The sequence below is a fragment of the Bos indicus x Bos taurus genome, chromosome 1, assembly GCF_003369695.1.
Source record: "Bos indicus x Bos taurus breed Angus x Brahman F1 hybrid chromosome 1, Bos_hybrid_MaternalHap_v2.0, whole genome shotgun sequence".
In the NCBI taxonomy this organism is placed as follows: domain Eukaryota; kingdom Metazoa; phylum Chordata; class Mammalia; order Artiodactyla; family Bovidae; genus Bos; species Bos indicus x Bos taurus.
In genome coordinates, this window is record NC_040076.1 from 64,259,661 (window position 1) to 64,285,633 (window position 25,973).

The 25,973-nt window shown below is 39.3% G+C and overlaps 1 protein-coding gene across 7 annotated transcripts in view; it reads left to right on the forward strand.

Moving 5' to 3' along the window:
- The window catches only part of MAATS1 (MYCBP associated and testis expressed 1), a 113,699-nt gene that overhangs the window by 40,627 nt on the left and 47,099 nt on the right, over positions 1-25,973 (forward strand). For 6 of the 7 annotated variants that reach the window (XR_003508930.1, XR_003508925.1, XR_003508895.1 and 3 more), the window contains 6 exons: positions 1,336-1,493; positions 3,858-4,040; positions 4,948-5,090; positions 22,258-22,374; positions 24,457-24,528; positions 25,716-25,862. Coding sequence is in view for 4 of the 7 variants with exons in the window: in XM_027529065.1 (XP_027384866.1) it covers positions 1,336-1,493; positions 3,858-4,040; positions 4,948-5,090; positions 22,258-22,374; positions 24,457-24,528; positions 25,716-25,862 (820 nt within the window). In the remaining 3 variants the exon portion in view is untranslated. The remainder of the gene's footprint in view (positions 1-1,335; positions 1,494-3,857; positions 4,041-4,947; positions 5,091-22,257; positions 22,375-24,456; positions 24,529-25,715; positions 25,863-25,973) is intronic. The other variant, XM_027529317.1, reaches the window with a different exon arrangement.

Below are 25,973 nucleotides of genomic sequence, written 5' to 3' on the forward strand. Positions count from 1 at the left end.
CAATATGCTAGGGTATTTCTGGTTGAATTTTTAGCCATTTTAACTGATGTATTTTCAGTAATGAGATTGTCTCTGAATATGTAGAAATGATGAGGACCAAAAAATTCTAGCTCCTTAGCAAGAAGAGGGGGAAGGGAAGTTCTTGAGGTGCCCTTTGTTCCTGTGCTGAGGTGCTTCGTTGCTCATAGCATTGCTACCAAGCCCCTGACAATGTGCTGTCTCTGCTGAGGCCCCACTTCTCCCTTGTCAGTGTGGCAAATCTCAACCCTTTTGACCCTCAAGTGCTGAGTTAATGGCTACTGTGAAGAAGCCTTTCCCACCACCCCGCTCCTTCCTTTTGATCAACTGGGAATAGCACTGACAGAGGTGCTCTGCCATTTCTTCTCCCGCAGAAGTCTTTTCATTCTTCTGCCCTGGTGTTTTGATCCCTGTGTTGTAAATGTTGGTTTATATGCCTACTTCACTGAAACAGTGCTCCTTGAGACAGTGCATTTTATCTTGTTCACCATTGTTTTATTCCCTGCCTGGCATACGTATTTGACAAATAAGTGATTGAATAAATTATTATGTAAATTTTTAAGTAAGGGTAAAATGTTCAAATCTCCATTTTAGAAAGGCAAATCTTGACCACTACATGGAACAAAGATTGGAAGGAGGCGAGACTAGACTAACACTCAGAGTCCGAGTCAGGAGAGAGATGACCAAGACATGAGTAGGGAACAGATGTAAGAAGTGTTTTAGAGGAGGGAAGAAAGTAGGAGAAGGAGTAGATTTCTGGGGGAATAAAATGAGTGAGGTTTTTTGAAGGGATAATTGGAGATTCAAGTAGGTGGAAGTTCCAGTTCAGAAATATCCGGGCTGAAGTAGATATTTTGAAGTCATATGTACACATAAGCAAGGTAGTCCTGGAGAACAATGAGAAGGTGAAGTAAAGGGAGGTGAAGAATGAATATCCGTATGTGTCAGATGCTGGCATTTTCGCAGTCACCACTTAAGGTAGCATGCCACAACCACATTTCCTCTCAACCCTCCTGTTCCTTAACCCTCCAGCCATACCTGTTGGCCTGAAACTGGGGACAAACATTTTCCTGTTCACTTAGGCCCTTCTGCCTAGAGATACACCCATACAATATTCTTCTTATATAAAGACTATTGAGTGTCTACTCCAACCCCCAGTTCATTTCCCACACTTTTGCCACAGTGGTCTTTATAAAATGCATGAATATGGTACCAGCCTGAAGAGAAGGTCCTATTTATGGCAAATGTTCCCTTTCTTTAGTAGAGTATCCTGTTTGAGAGACCATAGGCTTCTTTATGATTGTCATTTGCTCAAAGATTGCAGGAGATTCGCCTAGAAGTTCTAAAAGAGCTGCTGAAGAAGCGTGACGAGAATCAAAACGAAGTGAACATGGCACGCTTGAATGCCCAGTGGTCTAAGCTACAGGAAGCGAAGGAGGCAAAGCTGGCACAGATTCAGCGCAAGCACGTGTCAGGTGATGGCGCAGCACCAACCCTCAAGGGGTGGAAAAGCTGGCTCTGCTTTGGGTTTTTGGCCAAAGCTGGTTTAACTGTGATATAATTCTTTTTTGGTCCTAGTATTATTTAACTGATAAGGGACAGGAGATGAGTTATCTCTCAAAAGTAGAAGAGTGGAGGAAAATTCATCACTAAGAAAATCAAGTAATGATGTTCTAACGGGTAGCAAGTTGTTGGCATTATGGACTCTGTGTGTGTGTGTGTGTTGTGTGTAGGTACTGGGCTCCCTATATTCATAGGCTGAAGCCCTGGATAGAGAGCTTTATTTCTCAACCTGTTTTTCATTGTTTCCCACTAAAAGAGACATTCAGATGTCTTTTTTCCTACTTATCCCCCTTCCATGAAAATAAAAAAAATTTTTTTTAAAAAGACCCCTGTGCTGGGTCTTCTTTTCCATGCAGGGGCTTCAGTAGTTGTGGCACATGGGCTTAGTTGCCCCATGCCTGGCATGTGAGACCTTAGTTCCCCGACCAGGGATCAAATCCACATCCCCTGCATTGCAAGGCAGAGTCTTAACCACTGGACCAGTAGGGAAGTCCCTCCCATGAAATTTTAATACCATAGGTGTACTATATATCTGTTTATATATTATAAATATATCTGTACTTTATACATAAAAGAGAAGTCAGTGGAGGATTAAAAATGACTTAATAAAAATTTTTAGTTAGAATTTAAAGTAAAAAATTTTAATTTAGCATTTAGCTTTATAGCTGTACTTGCTGAGTAACTTTTAATATAATTTATTTACTTATAAAAGTTGTACTGCATCATTTATATATGCAGATTAGCAATCTATACACATATTAATAGCAATGTAATCCCAGTAAAGTATTCAAAATTTTCCTAGTAAAACAATTACAAAAATTAATTTCTTAAAAATTATTTTTAGTGAACTTTTAACTTTCTTGATGTGAGAAAATAACTTTTAACTTAATTGGCTGCTACATATGCATTTAGATACTGCCAGCATTTTTTTCTTTCCAGCAGTTGACATAATTAGCAATAGGTTGACTTTTTTTTTTTCTTGTTACTCCTATCCCTCTCTCTTTACCCTCTGGGATCACATCCCAGTAAACTACCTGCACACATGCCTTTATCTCAGGTTCTGTCTTTGGGGGAACCCAGGCTAAGAAACAACTCAAATGTCACTTCTTCCAGGAAGACTTTCAAGGACCCCTGCCCCCAGAAAGTCAGGTCCTTGTTATCTGCTCTCAGTGTTATATGCCCCTGAATTTTTTTGAGTGTGTAAGAAAACGACTTTTCACTTAACTAGCTTTTAGGTATGCATTTAGATATTGTCAACAGTTTTTTCTTTTCAGTCCTTGAAATAACCAGTGATGGGTTGACTAATTTTCATAAATAACTAAGGCTTCCCAGGTGGCTCAATGGTAAAGAATCTACCTGCTAGTGCCAGAGACACCAGTTTGATCCCTGGGCGAAAAAGATCCCCTGTAGAAGGAAATGGCAACCCACTTCAGTATTCTTGCCTGGGAAATCCCATGGACAGAGAAACTGGGTGGGTACAGTTCATGAGGTTGCAAAAGAGTCTGACACAACTTAGCAATTAAACAACAACAAAATAAAATATAAAGTATTTTAATCATGAAATTCCAGGTCACACACAAAAGCCCTGAGGGTCACATATAAATAACATTCAAAAGGCAGCAGTGGTACATGCAGCCACCTCTTACAATATGGCTTCAAATTCTCACAATCTGATTTTACACCCGTTGAGAGTACCTGATGCAGAGCCTTCAAAAGGGGGTGGGTCTGTGATGGGATTGACAGAAAAGGAGCAGGTAGAGGTAGTAATCCTGACTGCTTACGTTAGTAAACTAGTATGTACAGCTGAGCCTGCCAAATAATTCTGAAACTATAAGCTTGGGTATATTCTAATTTATTCTGGTGTTAGCCAAGATGACCAGAGATTTTTTTTTGAAGAGCTTGTAGTCTTCCTTCCCTTTTAATTATTCTCTTAGGAGAAAATAATTCCCTCATCTCTATTGAAGACATGTATTTTTCAGTTACTTTGAGTTTCTTTCATTCATTGCACAAACTTTTATTTCTGGCCCAGAGCTTAGAATGCAGTTATAAAAGATTTTTGATGAGTACCAATTGAGGACACTGGATGATTCAGCTTCTGTCATATCCACCTGTTCTTTGTCTTAAGTGTTATATTCGGGCTGCAGTGAGTGATCATGATGAAATTTATTCAGCTCAGTAGTCTCCCTGTGAATAATACTACAACTGGTTTATTAGCCTGCATTTGGGTCATTCAGAAAATATTTTAGAGATAGTCATGGAGGTATGTTTTATTTTAGCAATCAGAAAACTGATGGGAAAGGGAAAGAATATAGAAGGGAAGTTGGAGAGAAGAAACATCATCAAGGATTATTGTGATTATGCATCACAGGTCTATGGACCTCTATCTCGCCTTGGTCGTTTCCCAGACAACAATTCAGAGGACTTTGTAGTAAAAAACCACTATCTCAACACCTATGAAGGTAAGCAGTTCCTATAATTACAAGCCTAGTATAAGAGAGTTATCTTAGAAATATGAAATATAGCAATTTAGATTAAAAGCTAATCAAAAATACAATATTTGTAAGAAATAGCCATTACATGTTTAGTATTATTAATAATGAGTTCATAGAAACCAATAAAAACTGTAAAGACCCAAATAAATAAATGGATACACTATGCGACAATTTACCAAGCAGTAAAGTCAATAAACTACTAAACATTTAAACATGTTTAATGTCATTAAAATTGAAGTTATGCAAAAATAAAATAGAAAAAGTTTTTATACCAGGTTTATGATGCAAACAAGAAATATGTCATGAAATCGGCCCTTTATGAAGAAACACCAGAATACTAGTGGGCAAGGGGATGGATAAACTAGGGGATAAATTAATGGAGAGGGTTATACCTGTTGTAAAGTCCAAGAGAACCTTAATTAAATTATTTAAATTTCAGTTGAGAGGTTGGAGAATCACATGGCCAAGATCGTGCATTGACGGTCACACCATTGAACTTGCACCTCTGGCTGACCCTCTCTAGAGCTGGATATGATAACCTGGTGTACAGCCACTTTAGAATGGTGGTGACATGTATAATCACAATGTCATATGATCATTAACTTCCTGTTTATTATTGTGGTATTATTACTTTTTGATAGGACAGTGGTTTCATTTTAGAATGCATTTCTTATTTTACAATCTAAGTTACCAAGAATATAAGTTAATTATATAGAAATTTCCTTTGTATTTCAGGGACAATTCAATTATATGAGGTACACCTTATCAATAATTCTAAATAAAACCACTTGGCAAACTGCTAATGAAATTAACAGTATGCTTTCAAATGATATATCTAAGCACCAGACACTAATCATGTACTTCCTTTCCATAGGATTAGTTGAGCTTGAGTCCTGTCTCCCAGATTTTGTGACACAACCCCGAATCAAACCACCAAAACCGAAAGTCACTACTACCAAAGATGGTTTTCTAAAGAGGGCTGCAAGGGTGGACCGTGAGTTGGCAGAGGTTCATAAGGTATGCTGCTGCTTCTTCTTTGTTTTACTTTCTTAGCAAATTTTATTCATTTTTATTTATTGGAGGATAATTGCTTTACAATGTTGTGTTGGTTTCTGTCGTACAACATGAATCAGCTGTAAGTATACATATATCCCCTTCCTCTGGAGCCTCCCTCCCACCCCTCTTGATCGTCACAGAGCACTGAGCTGAGTTCCCATCTGGATGACGAGATGCTTCTCGTGGGGCTTTTGCAGAGATATACTACACTCCAAAACTGCACTTTGTCTTGGGCAGCAATGTCCAGTAGTTCTCAACACACAAGCCTATATTTTTTTCTCCTCTCTAGACCTTTCTGGTGGTTGCCTGTGTTGTGCTGAATCAGTTTTACCACCTCATTTCAAACCATAGGAAAACCTCTTGGAGGGCATTCTCCCCATTTGCAGAAGTCACGGTACTTTCTAAAAATGGTTCTGACTTGGGATCTACCCAATAAAATATGACACAGCATTGATGTATAACAAGTTTCTAGCATGCAGGATTACTGTTGGTTTTAATAGTGTAATAGGCCTTATTTTTTTCCTTTAAATTTGTTAGCATCATGAAGAAAGGGAGTCATGCTCAGCATCCCTCTCATCTAGTTTAAACTCAGCTAAATGAGAAAGTTTGATGGTCATCCCATGAGCCAACTGTACAGCTTCATCCATTAGCTGGCCTTTCTCTTTTCTTAATTGGACTATAGGTGTTCAGACTTGTATACTTTTGAATCTGTAGGTTATGATTGTAGTGCTTAGTCTTTATGCTGCATCAGAATCACCTGGAGGGCTTGTTAAAACACGTGCTGCTGGGCCCTACCCCCAGAGTTTCTGATTCAGTAGGGGAGAGAGGCCTGGAATATTGGCATGTTTTGCAAGTTTCCAGGGGATGCTGATGCTTCAGGGACCACACTTTGAGACTGATTTATGACATACCCTCATCACTGGTCCAAGCATGTTTGTTTGTTCAGTTAGTAATAGCATAAGAATCCAGGGCTTCTCTGGTGGCTCAGACAGTGAAGAATTTACCTGCAGTGCAGGAGACGTGGGTTCACTCCCTCAACTGGAAAGATCCCTGGGAGAAGGAAATGAACAGTATTCTTCCCTGGAGAATTCCATGGATAGAGGAGCCTGGCAGGCTATAGTCTGTGGGGTCGCAAAGGGTCGGACACTACTGAGCAACTAACACTTTGACTTTCCAGGGAACTCACACTGAAGATTAAAATTAGGTCCTTGACGATACAAGAATTAGGACATTTAAAATAGTATATCTATGTGGTTCTTTCCTACCTCATCCTGCAGTCTCTTTACTGATTCTGAATTCTATGTTCATCATTTTCTCACCTTCTATAAGATTGTTTTATAGATATTCTTATTAGAGTATGGAAGTTCCCATCTATTCCTAACCTACTGAAGCTTTTAATAATGTGCTTATGTTGAATTTTATCAAATGTTTTATCTGCATCTATTGAGATAATTATATAGTTTTTCTTTTAAAAAATTACTATTCTAATAAGGAACATTTATAGCTTTTTATAAATGTTAATTTATCCTCACATACTTAGTACTTCCCTGAAGTACTTCCCTTAGTACTTCACATACTTAGCCATATTTGGGCTTCCCTGGTGGCTTAGCTGGTAAAGAATCCACCTACGATGCGGGAGACCTGGGTTTGATCCCTGGGTTGGAAAGATCCCCTGGAGAAGGGAAAGACTGTCCACTCCAGTATTCTGGCTTGGAGAATTGCCTGGACTGTATAGTCCATGGGGTTGCAAAGAGTTGGACATGACCGGGTAACTTCCACTTAGTATGAACATAACATGGTCAGAGTGTATTATTTTTATTACATTGTTGGATTTGATATACTGATATTTTGTTCAGAATTTTTTTTGTATATTCATGAGGGAAATGGCTTTTTCTTACTCAGAAAGAAAAACTATATGACTATATGTGACACTGGTCTTAGAGTTATATACATCTTCTGAAATGGACTGGAGAGTATTCCTTCTTTCCTCCTTTGGGAAGAGTTTAAATAAGTTTAAGATGATCTATTTCTTCAGTTTGGTACCTATTCGTATAAAATTTTCTGAGATGTTTTCTTCATGGGAAAATTCTTAAACACTCCTTCAGTTTTCTTACAACTTGTAGAACTTTGTGTGTCATATTGGTAAATTGTATTTTCTTTACAAATTCTGTTTCATCTAACCTTTCAGCATTTTTTCGTATGGTTGTTGATAGTATTACTTTAAAATCTTTTTTAGTGTTTATCTATAATCATGCCCATTCTTTTCATTCATCAAGTTATTTGTCCTTTAACTCTTTTTCCTTAATCAACTTTACTGAAGGGTTGTTTATTTTCTTGGTATTTTTTTTCAAACATTGAACTTCTGATTTTGTTGATTTTCTCTGTTGTGTATATTTTTTCGGTTTCGTTAGTTCCCGCTCATATTTATTTTATCTTTCTTTATACTTTCTTTGGTTCTGTTTTGTGGTTCTTTTCTTAACTTACAATAGAAATGTAGCTCATTAATTTTCAGGTACTCATCAGTTTCGTTTAATATTTAAAGCTAACCATTTCCTTCAAAACACTGATTTTGGTACATTCCATTAGTTTTGATATATAGTTTGGCATTATTGTTAATATCTTTTTTTAAACATTCATTATGATTTTTGAACCTGTGAGCATTTAACAATGTGTTTTAAAATTTCCAAACCTGCAGGAATTGTAACTAATTTTCTAATTAATTTCTCAATTGCTCTGTGGTCAGAGATCCTAGCCTGTATGACACCTATTCTTTGAAATTTAGTGAGGCTTGCTTTGTGAACTAGTATAATGATTTTACATATAAAATAATCTAAGTCCACCTTCAAATAATGTCATGCAGTTACTGTATAGCAGATTATTCCAATTATTATTATAATTAGAATTTATATATTATATAATAATAATTATTATTATTCTAATAATTATTCTAATTCCTCTGTACCATCCCTGTGACGTTGCTGTCATTTATTTCACTGATTCCTATGCTATAATCACCCAATACATTTTTACTGTTACAGTTTTAGCAGTTATCCTTTATAGCAATTAAAAATATTTTATTTTACCTTTATTTATTCCACCTCTTCCACTCTTCCTTTTTTAAAAAAAGAATTATTTATTTATTTTTTATTTTATTTATTTATTTTTGGTTGCACTGGGTCTTTGTTGGTGTGCTCAGCTTTCCCCAGTGGCGGAGAACGGGGAATACTCTCCAGTTGCAGTGTGTGGGCTTCTGGTTGTGGTGACTTCTCTTGCTGTGGAGCACAGGCTCGATAGTGGCAGCACAGGGGCTCATTCCGTGGCATGTGGAATCTTCCCAGACCAGGGATCGAACCCTTGTCTCCTGCATTGGCAGGAGGCTTCTTTACCAGTGGGCCGCCAGGGAAACCTCACTCTTCCTTTCTTAAATAGATCCAAGTTTCTGACCTGTGGTCTTTATCTCCTTCCTGAAGAACTTATTTCAGCATTTATTACAGGGCAGGTCTACTGGAAGTGAACTCCCTCAATTTTATCTGTAAGTCTTTACTTCTCCTTTACTTTTTATTGAGATATAATTCATGTACCATAAACTTAACCTTATAAAGTATACAATTCATTTATTTTTAGCATACTTAAGGATTGTTCTCCCACTTACCTGTGGTAATAGGATGATACGCAGTTTCTCAATTTATGAGAGAGAAAAGCATTCAGTATGGTAATGTTTTGGAGAAGGAAATAGCAACCCACTCCAGTGTTCTTGCCTGGAGAATCCCAGGGACGGGGGAGCCTGGTGGGCTGCCGTCTGTGGGGTCTCACAGAGTCGGACACGACTGAAGCGACTTAGCAGCACGGTAATGTAATTCTTTGAAAGCAAAGTTATAAAACAGTAATAAAACTTATATTAATTTCATATTAAATATCACTCACCTTGTGTCTATGTTAAGATAGGCTATCCACTCCAAGACAGTCTTTTTTCTTATTAAAGTACAGTTGATTTACATTGTTAGTTTCAGGTATACACAGGGATTCAGTAGGTTGTCTTTTCATTTTGTTGATGGTTTCCTTTGCTGTGCAAAAGCTCAAGTTTAATTAGGTCCTATTTTTTTATTTTCGCTTTTATTTCTTTTGCCTTAAGAGTTGTTACTGTTGTTTAGTTACTATGTCATGTCCAACTCTTTTGTGAATCCGTGGACTGTAGTCCACCAGATTCCTCTGTCCATGAGATTTCCCAGACAAGAATATTAGAGTGGGTTGCCATTTCCTTCTCCAGGGGATCTTCCCAACCCAAGGATTGAACCCGTGTCTCCTGCACTGGCAGGTGGATTCTTTACCATTGAGCCACCTGGGAAGCCCTTGGCTTAGGAGACAGATCCATAAAAGACATTGCTAAAATTTATGTCGAAGAGTATTCTGCTTATGTTCTTTACTAGGAATTTTATGGTCTCCAGTCTTACGTGGAGGTCTTTAATCCATTTATTTTTGTATATGATGTGAGCAAAGTTTCTAGTATTATCCTTTTAAAAAATTATTTATTAATGTTTTGGTTGGACTGGATCTTCATTGTTGTGCACGGGCTTTTGCCAGTTGCAATAAACAGGGGCTACTCTTTTTTGCAGTGCACAGATTTCTCATTGCAGTGGCTTCTCTTGTACAGCACAAGCTCTAGGCACACAGCCTTCAGTAATTGTGACACAGGGGCTCATTAGTTGTGGCTCACAGGCTCTAGAGTGCATGAGTTCAGTAGTAGTGGTGTACGGGCTTAGTTGCCTGCAGCATGTGGAATCTTCCTGGATCAGGGATCAAACCTGTGTCCCTTACACTGGCAGGCAGATTCCTATCGACTGTACCACCAAGGAAGTCCTCTAACATTATCCTTTTACATGTTACTGTCCAGTTTTTGCAGCACCACTTATTGAAGAGACTGTCATATCTCTATTGTATATTCTTGTGTCTTTCGTCAAAGATTAATTGAAAATAAATGCATGGGTTTATTTCTGAGCTCTTTGTTCTGTTGATCTATGTGTGTCTCTTTATGGCAGTATCATACTGTCTTGATTACTGTAGCTTTGTAGTATAGTCTGAAGCCAGGGAGCATGTTAACTCCAGATTTATTCTTTTTCCTTAATATTGCATTAGTAATTTGGGGTCTTTTGTGATATAAAATTTTGGGGTTATTTGTTTTGGTTCTGTTGAAAATGTCATGGATATTTTGATAGGGATTGCATTAAATATGCAGATAGCTTTGTATGGACATTTTAACTATTAATTCTTCCAATCCAAGAACACAGGTTATATTTCCATTTCTTTGTATGATTTTTAGATTTCTTCATCAGTGTTTTATAGTTTCAGAGTACAGGTATTTGTCCTCAGTGGTAAGTTTAGTCTTTGGGTATTTTATTCTTTTCGATGTGTTTTCAAATGGGACCATTTCTTTATAATTCTCTTTATGGTATTTCATTATTAGTATATAGAAAAGCAACAGATTTCCATATATTACTCTTGTATCCTATAACTTTAGTGAATTAATTCATTGGTTCTAATAGTTTCTTGTGGAAACTTTAGGTTTTCTGTATATAGTATCATATCATTTGCAAATAGTGACAGTTTTACTTCTTCTCTTCCAATTTGGATGGATTTTTTTCTTGTCTGATTGCTGTGATGAGAACTTCCAATACTACATTAAATAGAAGTGGCAAGAGTTGGCATTCTTACCTTGTTTCTGATTTTGGAGAAAAAACTTTCAGTTTTTCACCATAGAGTATGTTATTCCTTGTGGGTTTGTGATAAATTACTTTTATTATATTGAGATATGTTTGCTCTGTATCCACATTACTGAGAGCTTTTATCATGAATGGATGTTGAATTTTGTCAAATGTTTTTTCTGTGTCTGTTGAAATGATAATATGATTCTTGCCTTTCCTTTTGTTAATGTGATGTATCATATTAATTGGTGAATATTGAACCATCTTTGCATCCCTCAAACAAATCCCATTTGATCATGGTGTGTGATCCTTTTTATTATTGTTGATTGGGTTTGGTGATATTTTGTTGAGGATTTTTGTATCTATACTCATTAAATTTATTGGCTTGTAATTTCCCTTTTTTTTCAGTATCTTTGTCTGGTTTTGATATCAGGATAATGGTAGCCTCAGAATGATTTTGAAAGTGTTCCATCCTCATCTTTATTTTGGAAAAGTTTGAGAAGGTTACTTTGGTAGAATTCCCTTGTAAAGCCATCTCATTCTGAACTTTTGTTTGCTGGGAATTTTATTGTTTTTATTTTGTTCATTTGGTTTTGATGGGGTTTTTTTTGTTTTTGTTTTTACAAATTCAAGTCACTAATAATGATCTAACTGTTCAGATTATCTGTTTCTTCCTGATTCAGTCTTGGACACATTATGAATATATTATGGCCCTCCCTTCTGATTTGCAGAGTTTCTGCTGAAAAATCAGCTGATCGCTTTATGGGGGTTCCCTTGTATATGACTCTTTGTTTTTCTCTTGCTCCTTTCAGAATCCTGAGTTTAACCATTACCATCTTAATTATGTCTTAGTGTGGGTCTGTTTGGGTTCATCATGTTTGGGACACCATGTGCTTCCTGTATCTGAATACGTTTCCTTCTTCAAGTTTGGAAAGTTTTCAGTAATACTTCTAACAGATATACTTTGACCCTTTTCTCTCTCTTTTCTTCTTCTGGAACCCTTATAACACAAATGTTGATATTTTTGATGTTGTCCCATAGATCCATTAAACTATTCTCATTTTTTTTGTTTTCCGTTTCCTATTCTGATTAGATGATTTCTGTTATTCTGTCTTCCAGATCACTCATGTCTCTTCTTTATCAACAGTAACCTATTCATGCCTTCTAATGTGTTTTCTTTATTTCAGTTATGTATTCTTCTTTATTTATTTATTTATTTATTATATTCTTCTTTATTATTCTTTATTTCAGTAAAGTATTCTTCTTTGTTCCGACTAGTCCTTTTTTATATTTTTTCGTTCCTTGTTAAAATTCTCATGATGTTCATCTATCCTTTTTCCTAATTCAGTTGGCACACTTATTACTGATGCTTCAAATTCTTTATCTGATAAATTGTTTATTTCTGTTGAATTAGTTGTTTTTTCAGTTTTTTTTAATGTCTATATTTATTTAGTTGGCTGTGCTGGGTCTTAGTTGAACTATGTGGGATCTTTAGTCATGGCACACTGATTCTTAGTTGCAGCATGTGGGATCTAATTCCCTACCAAGGGATCAAACTTGGGCTGCTGAGTTGGGAACATGGAGCCTTAGCCACTGGAACACCAAGGAAGTCTCTTTCAGGGGTTTTGACTTACTCTTTCAATTAAGACACATTCCTCTGTCTTCTCATTTTGGTTTTCTTTCTGTTTCTATGAACTTAGATGAAACAGTTACCTGTTGTGGTCTTGAAGGGGTGTCCGTATGTGGAAGCATCCCTATACAGTCTGTCTGTACCCAGTGGCTTTGGTGGGAGAGTTGGGTTTGACATGAACTCAAGTGATGTTTTCTCAGGGCATGCTGGCATCTATCACCTTGGTAGGAGGTGGGGCTGGAGGTGGACGTGCTAGGGCTGACGCCAGTTGTAAGACAGTTTCCCCTCTGCTTGGTGGCCATACTGCCCTGTTGAGGGTGAGTTCCTATACCATGTTGTTGTAGCAGAAGCCCTGAGGATCAGGTCAAAGCTGGCTCCATTCCTTCCAAGTGTACACTCTCCCCCTTCCTAGCACTGGCGCGCTTGCCCCAGATGAAAATAATGCTGGAGCAAGGAGGGTGGCAGGGGTAGTTGGCATGGATTAGAGTGCAAACCTTGGCACAGGCCATAGTGGTCCTAGTAGGACCAGAGATCTGGACTATCCCTGCTGCTCTGCCTCTCTAAGAACCAGAGATGGCTGTCCCCCCACCTTGTTCAGATGCTGTTTTATGTCTGAACCACTTCTGTATCTCACAGCCAAGTTCCCAAGAGGGCTGGAGCGTTCTCTTGGCTCAGGCTGGTCTGCATGCCGAGGCATTCATGGGAAACCAACCAGCCACCCATGCAATTTTCAGCCCACCCTCTTTGTTCTGCTTTATGAGCAATCAAGCATGCATGTGCTCTTTACAAGCAGAGTCCAGGCTTCCTACAGTCCTCCTGTTACTCCCACTGGCTCTCTAACCAGCCAAGGAGACTTGTCATCCCTGTGTCAGACCCCTGGGCTGGGATGCCCAATATGTGACTCAAACTGCTCACTCTCTTGGGAAGATCTCTGCCTGTGTTAACCTCCTCCTCTTCTGAATCCCCTGGGAAATCTCACCTTAATCACTTCTCTCTCCTTTCTGCCCAATTCTGTATGGGTCTTACAGCTGTGTTTGTGCAAGAGTCTGTGAGTCTCCGGGTAATTTTCACTGAGAATTGTTCCACATGTGTATTTGTAGAACAGTTTTTGGAAAAATTAAATATATTTTTGATATGCTCAGTGGAGAAAGTGAGTTCTGCATCCTACTCCACCGTCTTGATCTCTTTCTTCAGACAAATTAGACTTTAAAACACTCTCCACTGAGTCTGCTGTTGTCCAGCCGTGCCCTCTACATCGCTAGCTCCCACACAGCTGTCAGTTCTCTGTAGTATATGACTGGTGATTCCTTCTTTCTTGAAACTGTTTTTTCAATTGAACTCTGTAGCACAGCTTCCTTGTTTGGTCTTACTTCACTGAATTTAACACAACTCTTGGACACGATGCTCCATATGATACTTAGGTGATCATGATGACATGAAAATGTGGTCAATAGATTTTTACACAGAGACACTTGCACATGTACATAACAGATAAATTTATTAACTGTATGGCATGATGATTATTTACTATGCATTAGATGGAAGTGGATAACAATGAAGGTCTTCTTCTTTGTGGTCTCCGTGTTGAATAGACTGAGGAGGAGGAAGATGAGAGGTTGGTCTTGCTGTCTCAGAGGAGGCAGAGATGGGAGAGATAGAGGAGGTGGAAGGGGAGGCCAGAGAGGTAGGCACACGCAGTGTAACTTTACAGAAATACATTTAATTACTGTCTGACTTTTTTTGGTTTTTCATTTCTCTGAAAATGTTTCTATATGGTCCCAAACCTTCTTTCATCATTTGCTTTTTGTTTCAGTGCCATAGAACTGAACATAGAAGGGTCTATGTCTTATGTGAAGTCAAATGCAGCCTTGAGTAATCAAAATTGTTTTCCCAGATCATCCATCGTGGTTTTCTGTCACGGGTTCTTCTACAGTCTCTTTCTCACTGTATGGCACTCATTTGGAAGCAGTCACCTCCATCAAGTCATCTTCTGTTCATTCCTCTGGTGTGGTATCCTTCTATTGTTGTTGCTCAGTCACTAAGTTGTGTCCAGCTCTGCGACCCCCATGAACTGCAGCATGTGAGGCTCCCCTGTCCTTCACTATCTTCCCAAGTTTGCTAAAACTCATGTCCACTGAGTCAGTGATACCATCCAACCATCTCATCCTCAGTCACCTCCTTCTCCACTTACTCTTATTTTTTCCCAGCATCAGGGTCTTTTCCAGTAAATCAGCTCTTCACATCAGATGGCCTAAGTATTGGAGCTTCAGCTTCAGCACCAGCCCTTCCAATGAATATTCAGGGTTGATTTCCTTTAGGACCGACTTGTTTGATCTACCTGCTGTCCAGGAGACTCTAAAGTTTTCTCCAGCACCACAGTTCAAAAGCATCAATTCTTTGGCACTCAGATCCATGTCTTGAAACCCTTCACCCCCACCACCACCTTTTTAGCTGTCTCCAGAATCTCTTCCATGATTTCCTTGAATGGCTTTGTCATAAATCCTGTGAAGTCATGCATAAAATCTGAACAGTTTTCTCCAGCAGGAATTTATTGTTTGGGGCTTATTGACTTTCAAAACTTCTTCTGTAACAGTGATGGCATCTTCAGTGGCAGACTTGCATGGTGTCTGCATTAATAATCCTTTAATAAATAATCCTTTCCATAAAGTACCATGTGTAACAAGCCTTAAAGGTCCTTATGGCCCGCTGATCTAGAGGCCAAATTACAGCCATTGTGTTCAGGGGCAAGTAGATCACTTTGACACCTTTGTTGTTGAACTCATGGGATTCTGAATGGCCAGGTATGACCTAAATCAAATCCCTAATGATTATATAGTGGAAGTAACAAATAGACTCAAGGAATTATATCTGATAGAGTCCCTGAGGAACTTATGGATGGAGGTTTATAACACTGTATGTGAGGCAGTGACCAAAACCATCCCCATGAAAAGGAAATGCAAGAAGGCACAGTGGTTGTCTGAGGAGGCATTACAAATAGCTGAGAAAAGAAGAGATGAGAAAGTCAAAATAGAAAGGAAAAGATATATCCATCTGAATGAAGATTTCCAGAGAATAGCAAGGAGAGGTAAGAAAGCTTTCTTAAGTGAACAATGCAAAGATATGGAGGAAAATGATAGAATGGGAAAGACTAGATATCCCTTCAAGAAAACCAGAGATACAAAGAGAACCTTTCATACAACAATGGGCACAATAAAGGACAGAAATGGTAAGGACCAAACAGAAACTGAAGACATTAAGAAGAGGTGGCAGGAATACACAGAACTGTACAAAAAAAGGTCTTAATGACCCAGATAACCACAGTGATGTGGTCACAGACCTAGAGCCAGACATCCTGGAGTGTGAAGTCAAGTGGACCTTATTAGGGAGTGTTACTGCAAACAAGGCTAATGGAGGTGATTGAATTCCAGCTGAGCTATTTCAAATCTTAAAAGATGATGCTGTTAAAGCGCTGTATCAATATACCACCAAATTTGGAAAACTTACCAGTGGCCACAGGACTAAACAAGGTCAGTTTTCATTCCAACCCCAAAGAAGGGTAGAGTCAAAGAATGTTCAAACTACCATCCAGCTGTGCTCATTTCACATGCTAGCAAAGTAATGCTCACACTCCTTCAAGCTAGGCTTCAACAGTATATGAACCAAGACCTTCCAGATGTACAAGCTGCTGGATTTAGAAAAGGCAGAGAAACCAGAGATCAAATTGCCAACATCCACTGGATCATAGAAAAAGCAAGAGAATTCCAGAAAAACATCTACTTCTGCTTTATTGACTATGCCAAAGCCTTTGACTGTGTGGATCACAACAAGCTGTGGAAAATTCTTCAAAAGATGAGAATACCAGACCACCTGACCTGCCTTACTGAGAAATCTGTATGCAGGTCAAGCAGTAACAGTTAGAACTGGACATGGAACAACAGACTGGTTCCAAATTGAGAAAGGAGTACGTCAAGGCTGTACATTGTCACCCTGCTTATTTAACTTATATGGAGAGTATATCATGTGAAATGCTGGGCTGGATGGAGCTCAAGCTGGAATCAAGATTGCTGGGAGAAATATCAACAACCTCAGATATGAAAATGACACAACCCTAATGGCACAAAGCGAAGAGGAACTAAAGAGCCTCTTGATGAAAGAAAAAGATGAAGGTGATGAAGGTGAAAGAGGAGAGTGCAAATACTGACTTAAAAATCAACATTCAAAATATTAAGATTATGGCTTCTGGTCCCATCACTTCATGGCAAATAGATGGGGTAAAAATGAAAACAGTACAGACTATTTTCTTGAGCTCCAAAATCACTGCCGATGGTGACTGCAGCCATGAAATTAAAAGATGCTTGCTCCTTGGAAGAAAAGCTATGACAATCCAAGACAGCGTATTAAAAAGCAGAGACATCACTTTGCTGACAAAGGTCTGTTGAGTCAAAGTATGGTTTTTCCAGTGGTCATGTATAGATGTGAGAGTTGAACTATAGAGAAAGCTGAGTGCCAAAGAATTGGTGCTTTTGAACTGTGATGCTGGAGGAGTCTCTTGAGAGTCCCTTGGGTTGCAAGGAGATCAAACCAGTTGATTCTAAAGGAAATCAACCCTGAATATACTTTGGAAGGAATGATGCTGAGGCTGAAGCTCTAATACTTTGTCCACCTGATGTGAAGAACTGACTCATTAGAAAAGACCCTGATACTGGGAAAGATTGAAGGCAAAGGAGAAGGGGATAACAGAGGATGAGACGGTTGAAGGGCATCACTGACTCAATGGACATAAATTTGAGCAAACTCTGGGATATGGTGAAGGACAGGGATGCCTGGTGTCTGTAGTCCATGGGGTTGCAGAGAGTTGGACATGACTTAGTGACTGAAAAACAATGAACATCAACAGGGACATTGTACAATATCTAAAGAACTTTAAGAGGCAGTTCCTTTTTGGCAAGGTACTTCCTGACTTTAGGAATAACACAATTAATAGAACCAATCCAGAAACCTTGCTTTCTTTTACAGCCAGAAGATTGGCAGCTGGTGATTGTCATTTTCCCTTCAAGGCTGGGGTCTTAGCAGCTTTGTAGATCAGGCAGTTCTGATCATAACCTAACTGCATTTGCACAAAACAGAGTTAGCATTTCCTCTCCTGCCTTGAATCCTGGTGCTTACTTCTCCTCCTTACTAAAAAGTATCCTTTGTGGCATTTCCCCCCAGAGTAGGGTACTCTCATCAGCATTAAAAACCTGTTCAGGAAGATATTCTTTCCCCTCAATGATTTTCTTAATGGTGTCTGGGAACATATCTTCTGCCTTTTGGTCAGCAGAAGCTACTTCTGTTATCTTGGTTTAAGCCAAACCTCTTTAGAAAATTATCAAACCATCCTTTGCTGGCATTAAATTCTCCAGCTTTAATCCTCACCTTCCTTTTCTTAAAGTTCTCATATAATGACTTCAGTTTTTTTTTTTAATCATGTGTATGTGCATGCATGCTCAATCGTGTCTAACTCTGTGCTACCCATGGAGTATATCCTACCATACTCCTCTGTCCAGGAATTTCCCAGGCAAGAATACTGGAGTGGGTTGCCATTTCCTACTCTAAGGGATTTCCCAACCCAGGGATTGAACCCACATCTCTTGCATTGGCAGGCATGTTCTTTACCACTAGTGGCATCTGGTAAGCTCTTTGAATCATATTAGAGTCTATAGGTGTGTCTTTCTTTTTTTCACCCAAAACTCATCAAATTATGCTCTATCCTTTACTTTTGACTGCGCTGGGTCTTTGTTTCTGCATTTCTCTAGGTGTAGCCAGTGGGGCTACTCTCCGGTTGAAGTGTGCAGGCTTCGCATTGCAGTGGCTTCTCTTGTTGCGGAGCACGGGCTCTAGAGCATGCGGGTGTCAGTAGTTGCAGCACGTGGGCTTAGTTGTTCCATGGCAGGTGGAATCTCCTTGGACCAGGGATTGAACCTATGTCCCCTGCACTGGCAGGCAGATTCTTAACCCACTGAACCACCAGGGAAGTCCAGGTATGCCTTTCTTATAGCAATCCTGCATCCACATGAAAGCTTCATTTTCAACATGAGATAAGAAGGTGTTTTGCAAATGGTGCAAGGTTTTCACATCTGCTTGTAACCATGGCTTATTGAATTTCCTTTTCTTTTTTCACAGTGGTCCTTACACTAGATTCATTTATCCTGAGATGGTGGGGAACTGCGGCTGCAAACCTCCGTTTATCGTGCATATAAAGCACTTCACCTTTTTCTTGTAATATCATGACTTTTCTCTCCTCCTTGGGAGCAAACCCAGCATCACTAGTGGCACTTCATATGAGTCCCATGTTTTTACTCAAGGTTTATGGTATTGCACTAAACACAGTGAAAAATATACAAGAACTGCTAGAGATCACTTGTTACCATGACATGCAGTTTATTGCAGAGACGAATTGCTCCTTCAGATGCTTGGCATCACCTTACATTTTAAGTGGACATTCACAATGCTTGTTGTTGTTCAGCCACTCAGTCGTGTCCGACTCTTTGCAACTCGACAGACTGTAGAACACCCAGTTTCCCTGTCCTTCACCATCTCCTGGAGCTTGCTCAAACTCATGTCCATTGAATTGGTGATGCCATCCAACCATCTTGTCCTTTGTTGGCCCCTTCTCCTCTGCCTTCAATCTTTCCCAACATCAGGGTCTTTTCCAATGAGTCAGCTCTTCACATCAGGTGACCAAAGTATTGGAGCTTTAGCCTCAGTCTCAGTCCTTCCAGTGAATATACAGGGTTGATTTCCTTTAGGATTGACTGGCTTGATCTCCTTGCTGTTCAAGGGACTCTTGGAGTGTCTTCTCCAGCACCACAATTCAAAAGCATCAATTCTTCAGCACTCAGCCTTCTTTATGGTCTGACTCTCACATCCATTCTTGACTACTGGAAAAGCCATAGCTGTGACTATATGTACCTTTGAAGGCAAAGTAACATCTCTGCTTTTTAATGTCTCTAGGTTTGTCACAACACTTAAGTTCACAGCAAAAGCAACAGGAGGTAGTTATGAATTTATTATAGTAGTATAGTATGTCCTACAGTTTTGTGCAGTTATCATTTAATACTGCATCTTTGTTTACATTTCTCTTGACTTTGAATGGCATTATGTGCATAAGTTCAATAAATTTTAACTTTTTATAATGGATTTGTGTGTAGTCTTGGGAAAGATTGAGGGCAGGAGGAGAAGGGGGTGACAGAGGATAAGATGGTTGGATGGCAACAATGACTCAATGGACAAGAGTTTGAGCAAACTCTAGGAGATGGTGAAAGACAGGGAAACCTGGTGTGATGCAGTCCATGGGGTTGCAAAGTCAGACACGATTTAGCGACTGAACAACAAAGTGGTAACACAGACTAATAGCTACATGTATTTTATGCATTCATGACATACCTGACTTTTTCTATATTTCTAGGCTGTGTGGTTCATATGGAAGTTTTTTCAAATTGCCAAAAATCTCCAAAAATTTTTCCAATATATTTATTGAAAAAAATCTGTATATAAGTGGATCCATGCAGTTCAAACCTATGTCATTCAAGGGTCAACTCTACTGTTAAACGACTGCTGCTTCCTGTTGATTCAGTAGTTTTGGTTATCATAGAGCTGTTATATATATATTTGCCATCAGATTTATTTTCTAGAAACTCAGAGCCTCTATTACAGCCATGGTAATTGGTTGTGGCTCCAAATTTTACTCATAATTAGCATATTTTTTATAAATCTTAACTCTTGACTTAGTGTTTGTTTTGTCACTTATTTATGTTTTTGTGGGAAAATAGTATAAAAATTATTAAATGATGAAAAAGTAATTAAAGTGTGGTTTTAAAATTTAAAATCACAGAGATCACATTTTTTGATACTTTTAAGCTAAAAACATCCCCCATGTCTGAAAATGGAACCAATGAACAAAACCTGATGTCATGTATAATTCTGTCAGGATTTTTGATGATCAAAAGTAAAATATATATATATATATATATATATATATATATAATGTATATTGAAATAGAAACACATTCTTTCACAAGGAACCAGATTTAAAAATCTTGATGTGCTTGGCTTCAAGCCCAAAGTCAAGCTGTCTTCACTTGAAAACAATTGCCAATTAATATCCCTCATTTCCCCCATAACAATCAGATCAGATCAGATCAGATCAGTTGCTCAGTCATGTCTGACTCTTTGCGACCCCATGAATCGCAGCACACCAGGCCTTTCTGTCCATCACCAACTCCCGGAGTTAACTCAGACTCACATCCATCGAGTCAGTGATGCCATCCAGCCATCTCATCCTCTGTCATCCCCTTCTCCTCTTGCCCCCAATCCCTCCCAGCATCAAAGTCTTTTCCAATTAGTCAACTCTTCGCATGAGGTGGCCAAAGTACTGGAGTTTCAGCTTTAGCATCATTCCTTCCAAAGAAATCCCAGGGCTGATCTCCTTCAGAATGGACTGGTTGGATCTCCTTGCAGTCCAAGGGACTCTCAAGAGTCTTCTCCAACACCACAGTTCAAAAGCATCAATTCTTCAGTGCTCAGCCTTCTTCACAGTCCAACTCTCACATCCATACATGTCCACTGGAAAAACCATAGCCTTGACTAGACGAACCTTTGTTGGCAAAGTAATGTCTCTGCTTTTGAATATGCTATCTAGGTTGGTCATAACTTTCCTTCCAAGGCGTAAGCGTCTTTTAATTTCATGTCTGCAGTCACCATCTGCAGTGATTTTGGAGCCCAGAAAAATAAAGTCTGACACTGTTTCCACTGTTTCCCTATCTATTTCCCATGAAGTGATGAGACTGGATGCCATGATCTTCGTTTTCTGAATGTTGAGCTTTAACACAACTTTTTCACTCTCCACTTTCGCTTTCATCAAGAGGCTTCTGAGTTCCTCTTCACTTTCTGCCATGAGGGTGGTGTCATCTGCATATCTGAGGTTATTGATATTTCTCCCGGCAATCTTGATTCCAGCTTGTGTTTCTTCCAGTCCAGCATTTCTCATGATGTACTCTGCATATAAGTTAAATAAACAGGGTGACAATATACAGCCTTGACATACTCCTTTTCCTATTTGGAACCAGTCTGTTGTTCCATGTCCAATTCTAACCGTTGCTTCCTGACCTGCATACAAATTTCTCAAGAGGCAGATCAGGTAGTCCAGTATTCCCATTTCTTACAGAATTTTCCACAGTTTATTGTGATCCACACAGTCAAAGCAATAAAATATACTAAATGTTTTAGTCAGACACTGCACAGGACAATTTTCTATTGCCCCAGGCAGTCATTTAAAACAGCAGATTAGCTTATGTGGAAGAACAGAAGTTGGGGGATTTGCTTGCATACACACATCACAGAACCTTTTAAAAACTCAAAAACATTTTTAAAGTCTCCAAAACTTTTGATTAAAATGGATACACCCAGAATGTTTCATGCTTGTTTAGTGGTTAACTTATTCATGGAAGATCATAGGTGCACCCTGGTTTGTACTTTCTCAAACTGTCCTAGCATGGCCATAGGGAACATTGTTTCTAACTGATCTGGTAGTAGAAAAAAATACAAATGTAAGAAATGCCACTGATTTTTTTTTTAAAGACTTCACTTTTCAGAACAATTTTAGATTCACAGCTAAATTAAGAGGAAAGTGGAGATACTTTCTTATTCCCACATATGTATAACCTCCCCCATTATCAATATCCACCACCAGAGCAGTACAGTTGTTACAGTTGATGAACATATATCGACATATCATTGTCAGACACTGGTATTATTTCAGGCACTGTTGGAAAAGAAGAATAAGGATTTTGAAGCAAAGAAACCTATGCGTTTTCTTCAAAGAAAGCCAGTACCTCAACCTCGACTTCCAACTCCAACCCTGGAGATGAGTTCCAATGTAAGTTTGAGGCTTTTTTTATTTGAAAAGCTAAATTCAGCTTCGCTGTTTGTTCTCCAGATAGTTTGGATTAAAAACAAACCTAATATGACCATGTTCATTTCCCAAGATCTGAATTACATTTCCTTTATCCTTATATTTCAAATGCTCACAGAAAAAAAAGCAAAATGAAATCTAAACCCAGTCCTTTTCAAGAATAAAAACACAAAGAATGAAATCTTCCCAAGAAAAATAGGCTTCAGAAGGTAATCCTGATGTATGTCAAATAAGAAGATGGAATGATGATCAGATACTGTAACTGTATTCCCACATGAAGTGGTTGATGATAGCTGGAATTAGCAAGAAATCATCAAGACAGGCCAGCTTCTGGGTTAAGATTGGCCAGAGAGCTCACTCTGACTCCAGGGCTGTGCCTTACCTTCTCAGGGCCCCACACTCAGTTTGGTAAGCATTTCCAGAGTTGGTTAGGATTTAAAGGACTGACTCAGAAAATTCACAAGAAACTGCTGGAGATGCCACAAATTTGCAAATTTGTTATGTATGGTCAAAGCTATGGCTTTGCTAGTAGTCATGTACGGATGTGAAAGTTAAACCATAAAGAAGGTTGAGCACTGAAGAATTGATGCTTTTGCATTATGGTGCTGGAAAAGACTCTTGAGAGTCCCTTGGACTGCACAGAGATCAAACCTGTCTGTCCTAAAGGAAATAAACTCTGAATATTCATTGGCAGGACTGATGCTAAAGTTAAAACTCCAATACTTTGGCCACCTGATGCAAAGAGCGAAGTCATTGGGAAAGACCCTGATGTGGGAAAGATTGAAGCCAAAAGGAGAAGGGGACAGCAAAGGATGAGATAGTTAGACAGCATCACCAACTCATTGGACATGAGTTTGAGCAAACTCTGGGAGATGGTGAAGGACAGGAGCCTGGCATTCTGCAGTCCATGGGGTCGCAAAGAGTTGACACAACTTAGCAACTGAACAACAACAACATACTTTACAGAGAGAACCATTAACTGCCTGGTATACCAGGATGTTGCTCTCGGGAGGTCAGCTTGTTCTCTCCCAACACGGGGAAGTTCTCACACAAAGCCAAACTGCATATAAGGTTGTGCTTTGGGAGATCTCACTAGCACCTCCAATGGCTCTGAGATCTCTGGAGGGGTGGGAATGCTCCTGCTGACTGGCCGCAATGCGCTTCTGGGCAGCATCCTCTTTTCTAGACTTTGTGCTGACCACTGCCTGTGGTTAACATGTCTTTCACAAGTGTTAATGCCATTGATTCCACTACTGATGTCTTTTGCATTCAGAGGGGCTTTAATGAAATTTGTAGACTCTGCTCTTTTTGCTTTTACACATATTTAAGGTGATTTTTGTAGATTGCTGATTTTGTCCATTATATTCTGATTTTACCAGTTGAACTAAATTCTTGTGAAAAGCACCTCATTTTTGACTCCAGTATACCCCATCTGCATTCTTTGCCTCATTTTCATGCTCAATCACTAAGTTGTGTCTGACCTTTGCAACCCCATGGACTGTAGCCTGCCAGGCTCCTCTGTCCATGGGATTTCCCTGACAAGAATACTGGAGAGGGTTGCCATTTCCTTCTCCAGGGGATCTTCCCAACCCAGGGATCAAACCCTTGTCTCCTGCATTGACAGGTAGATTCTTTACCACTGACCCACCAGGGAAGCCTGTATTCTTTGTCTCATAATTAAACATGAAAAAAAAAAAAAAAAAACTATTGCAAAAGGGATGTTATTAGCAGTACCTATTGCTTCAAGAAAGATATTGTTGGAAAGGAATATAGAAAAAATGAAAATGGCTTAATTTGTAAGGATAGCATGACAGTGGGTGAAACTATATCAGAAGTTTACCAGTGATATCTCATCATGAAAAATATAATGAATTTTGACAATAATGTCATGTTTAAAGTCCTATATGTTCAAAGAAGAATGATTTTTTGTTTCTCTTTAAATCCTTCTGATGTCTAGCTTTTTTGCTAGATATAAATCTTCAAAAAAGTGTTTGATAGCAACTGCTGCAGTTCTCAAGCTGCTTCGTTCTCTCTTTGTTTTTTTAGGAAGAAGAAGATATAGAAATGGCTGTGATCTACCTTCAAAAGTTGCTCCGGGGCAGAGTTGTTCAAAACATGGTGTGTAGGGTGGACCCCTGGCCCCTTTCTTCTCCTTTGAGACTAGATTCAGAGAGTGCACCTGTGCTTATTTCCGTGGGGTGAATTGCCTCCCACAGCCTGCTGTCCTGTGGAACTATGCTGTTGAGTTACCCACTCCTTCCCTTTTACTGCCATAGCTGGCCCAAGTGAGTGGCACAGTATCAAGGAGAGAAAGGAGCCGCCTGCTGTTTCCTGTGTGTAACCAAGGCAGTGTGAAGCTAATGTCTTCCATGGAATTGCTGAATCCAGCAGTTTTCATACATGAGTTTTGACTATTAAGCATCACAAACCAAGTGGATTCTCTAATTTTCCACAGTCATAATAATCTGAGTTTGCATATTAGCTAGCAATGCATGAATAATAAATGAAATAGCTAAGTAAATAAATAACTATAGTTTTGAACTCTTACTGTATGCTCACATTATATATTCTTTGCTTTACATATATCAGCACATTTTTTTTTTATCAGTTACCCATTTTACAGGTGAGTAATATGAGCCTGAGTGGGATTATGTTAACTGCCAGCAAATTCAACTCTGGTCTTCCTGGCCGTAAAGCCTTAGTCAGATCATTGTGCTTCTTAAGCTTAGAAAGGGACTGATGTAAAGCCTCAGCTAAAACATTTTTTCTTCCCCAGGCAGCTATAACTCTTAAGAGACTCAGTTATGGTGAGTCAGTTCAGGGAGGCTGGATGGGCGTCTTGTGTTCAGCGCTATTCCCCATCCTCCTGCCAGTATTTCCACAGGAGAAACGCCACAGTGAAGTTCAGACAGCAGGTCGTGTATTCCAGACCAGGAGCAGATTTCTCAGCAAAGAAAAACGACAATGAAAAATACCACCCCCAGGCTTCTTAGGGGAAGAGCCAGGAAATGAAGGGAAGGTTCCAGTTTCTTAACATGACCCTAGAGTTGTCACCTTGTCTTTGAGAGGCATTTTAAGAAATTCAGTCAGCGGTTAACGGGTAGCTGAGTTCCTTGTCTGCCTGAACAGCTGGAGGAGCAGAAAACAGGGCTGATGCCCAGCTCGGTGCATACACCTGGTCCGTGGCCCTGCATGGCGGAGCAGAACCCGCGATTCATGAGCGCCTCGTCAGTCCCTGCCTGCAAGGCCTGGTGCCTGCACTGGCAATGCTGATTTGCGGGTCTCTCTGATTTGATTTGATACAGATGTTTGAAGGGAAAGAGAAGCGACTTGAGTTGATCCAGGAGCTGCGCACCAGCCACGCGCTGCAAGAAGATGACAGGCTGGTGAAGAAAGCCGAGAAGCAGGTGACCCTGGCCCTACAGCGGCAGAGGAACTTGCACGAGCACAAGGTTCTTTCCTCTCCTTTCTTGTCCCATTTTCACCTGTGATTTTTATTATTGTGCAAACAACAGTATAGTAACAACAGATGAAATGATGTAAGAGAAACACCCCGCACAATC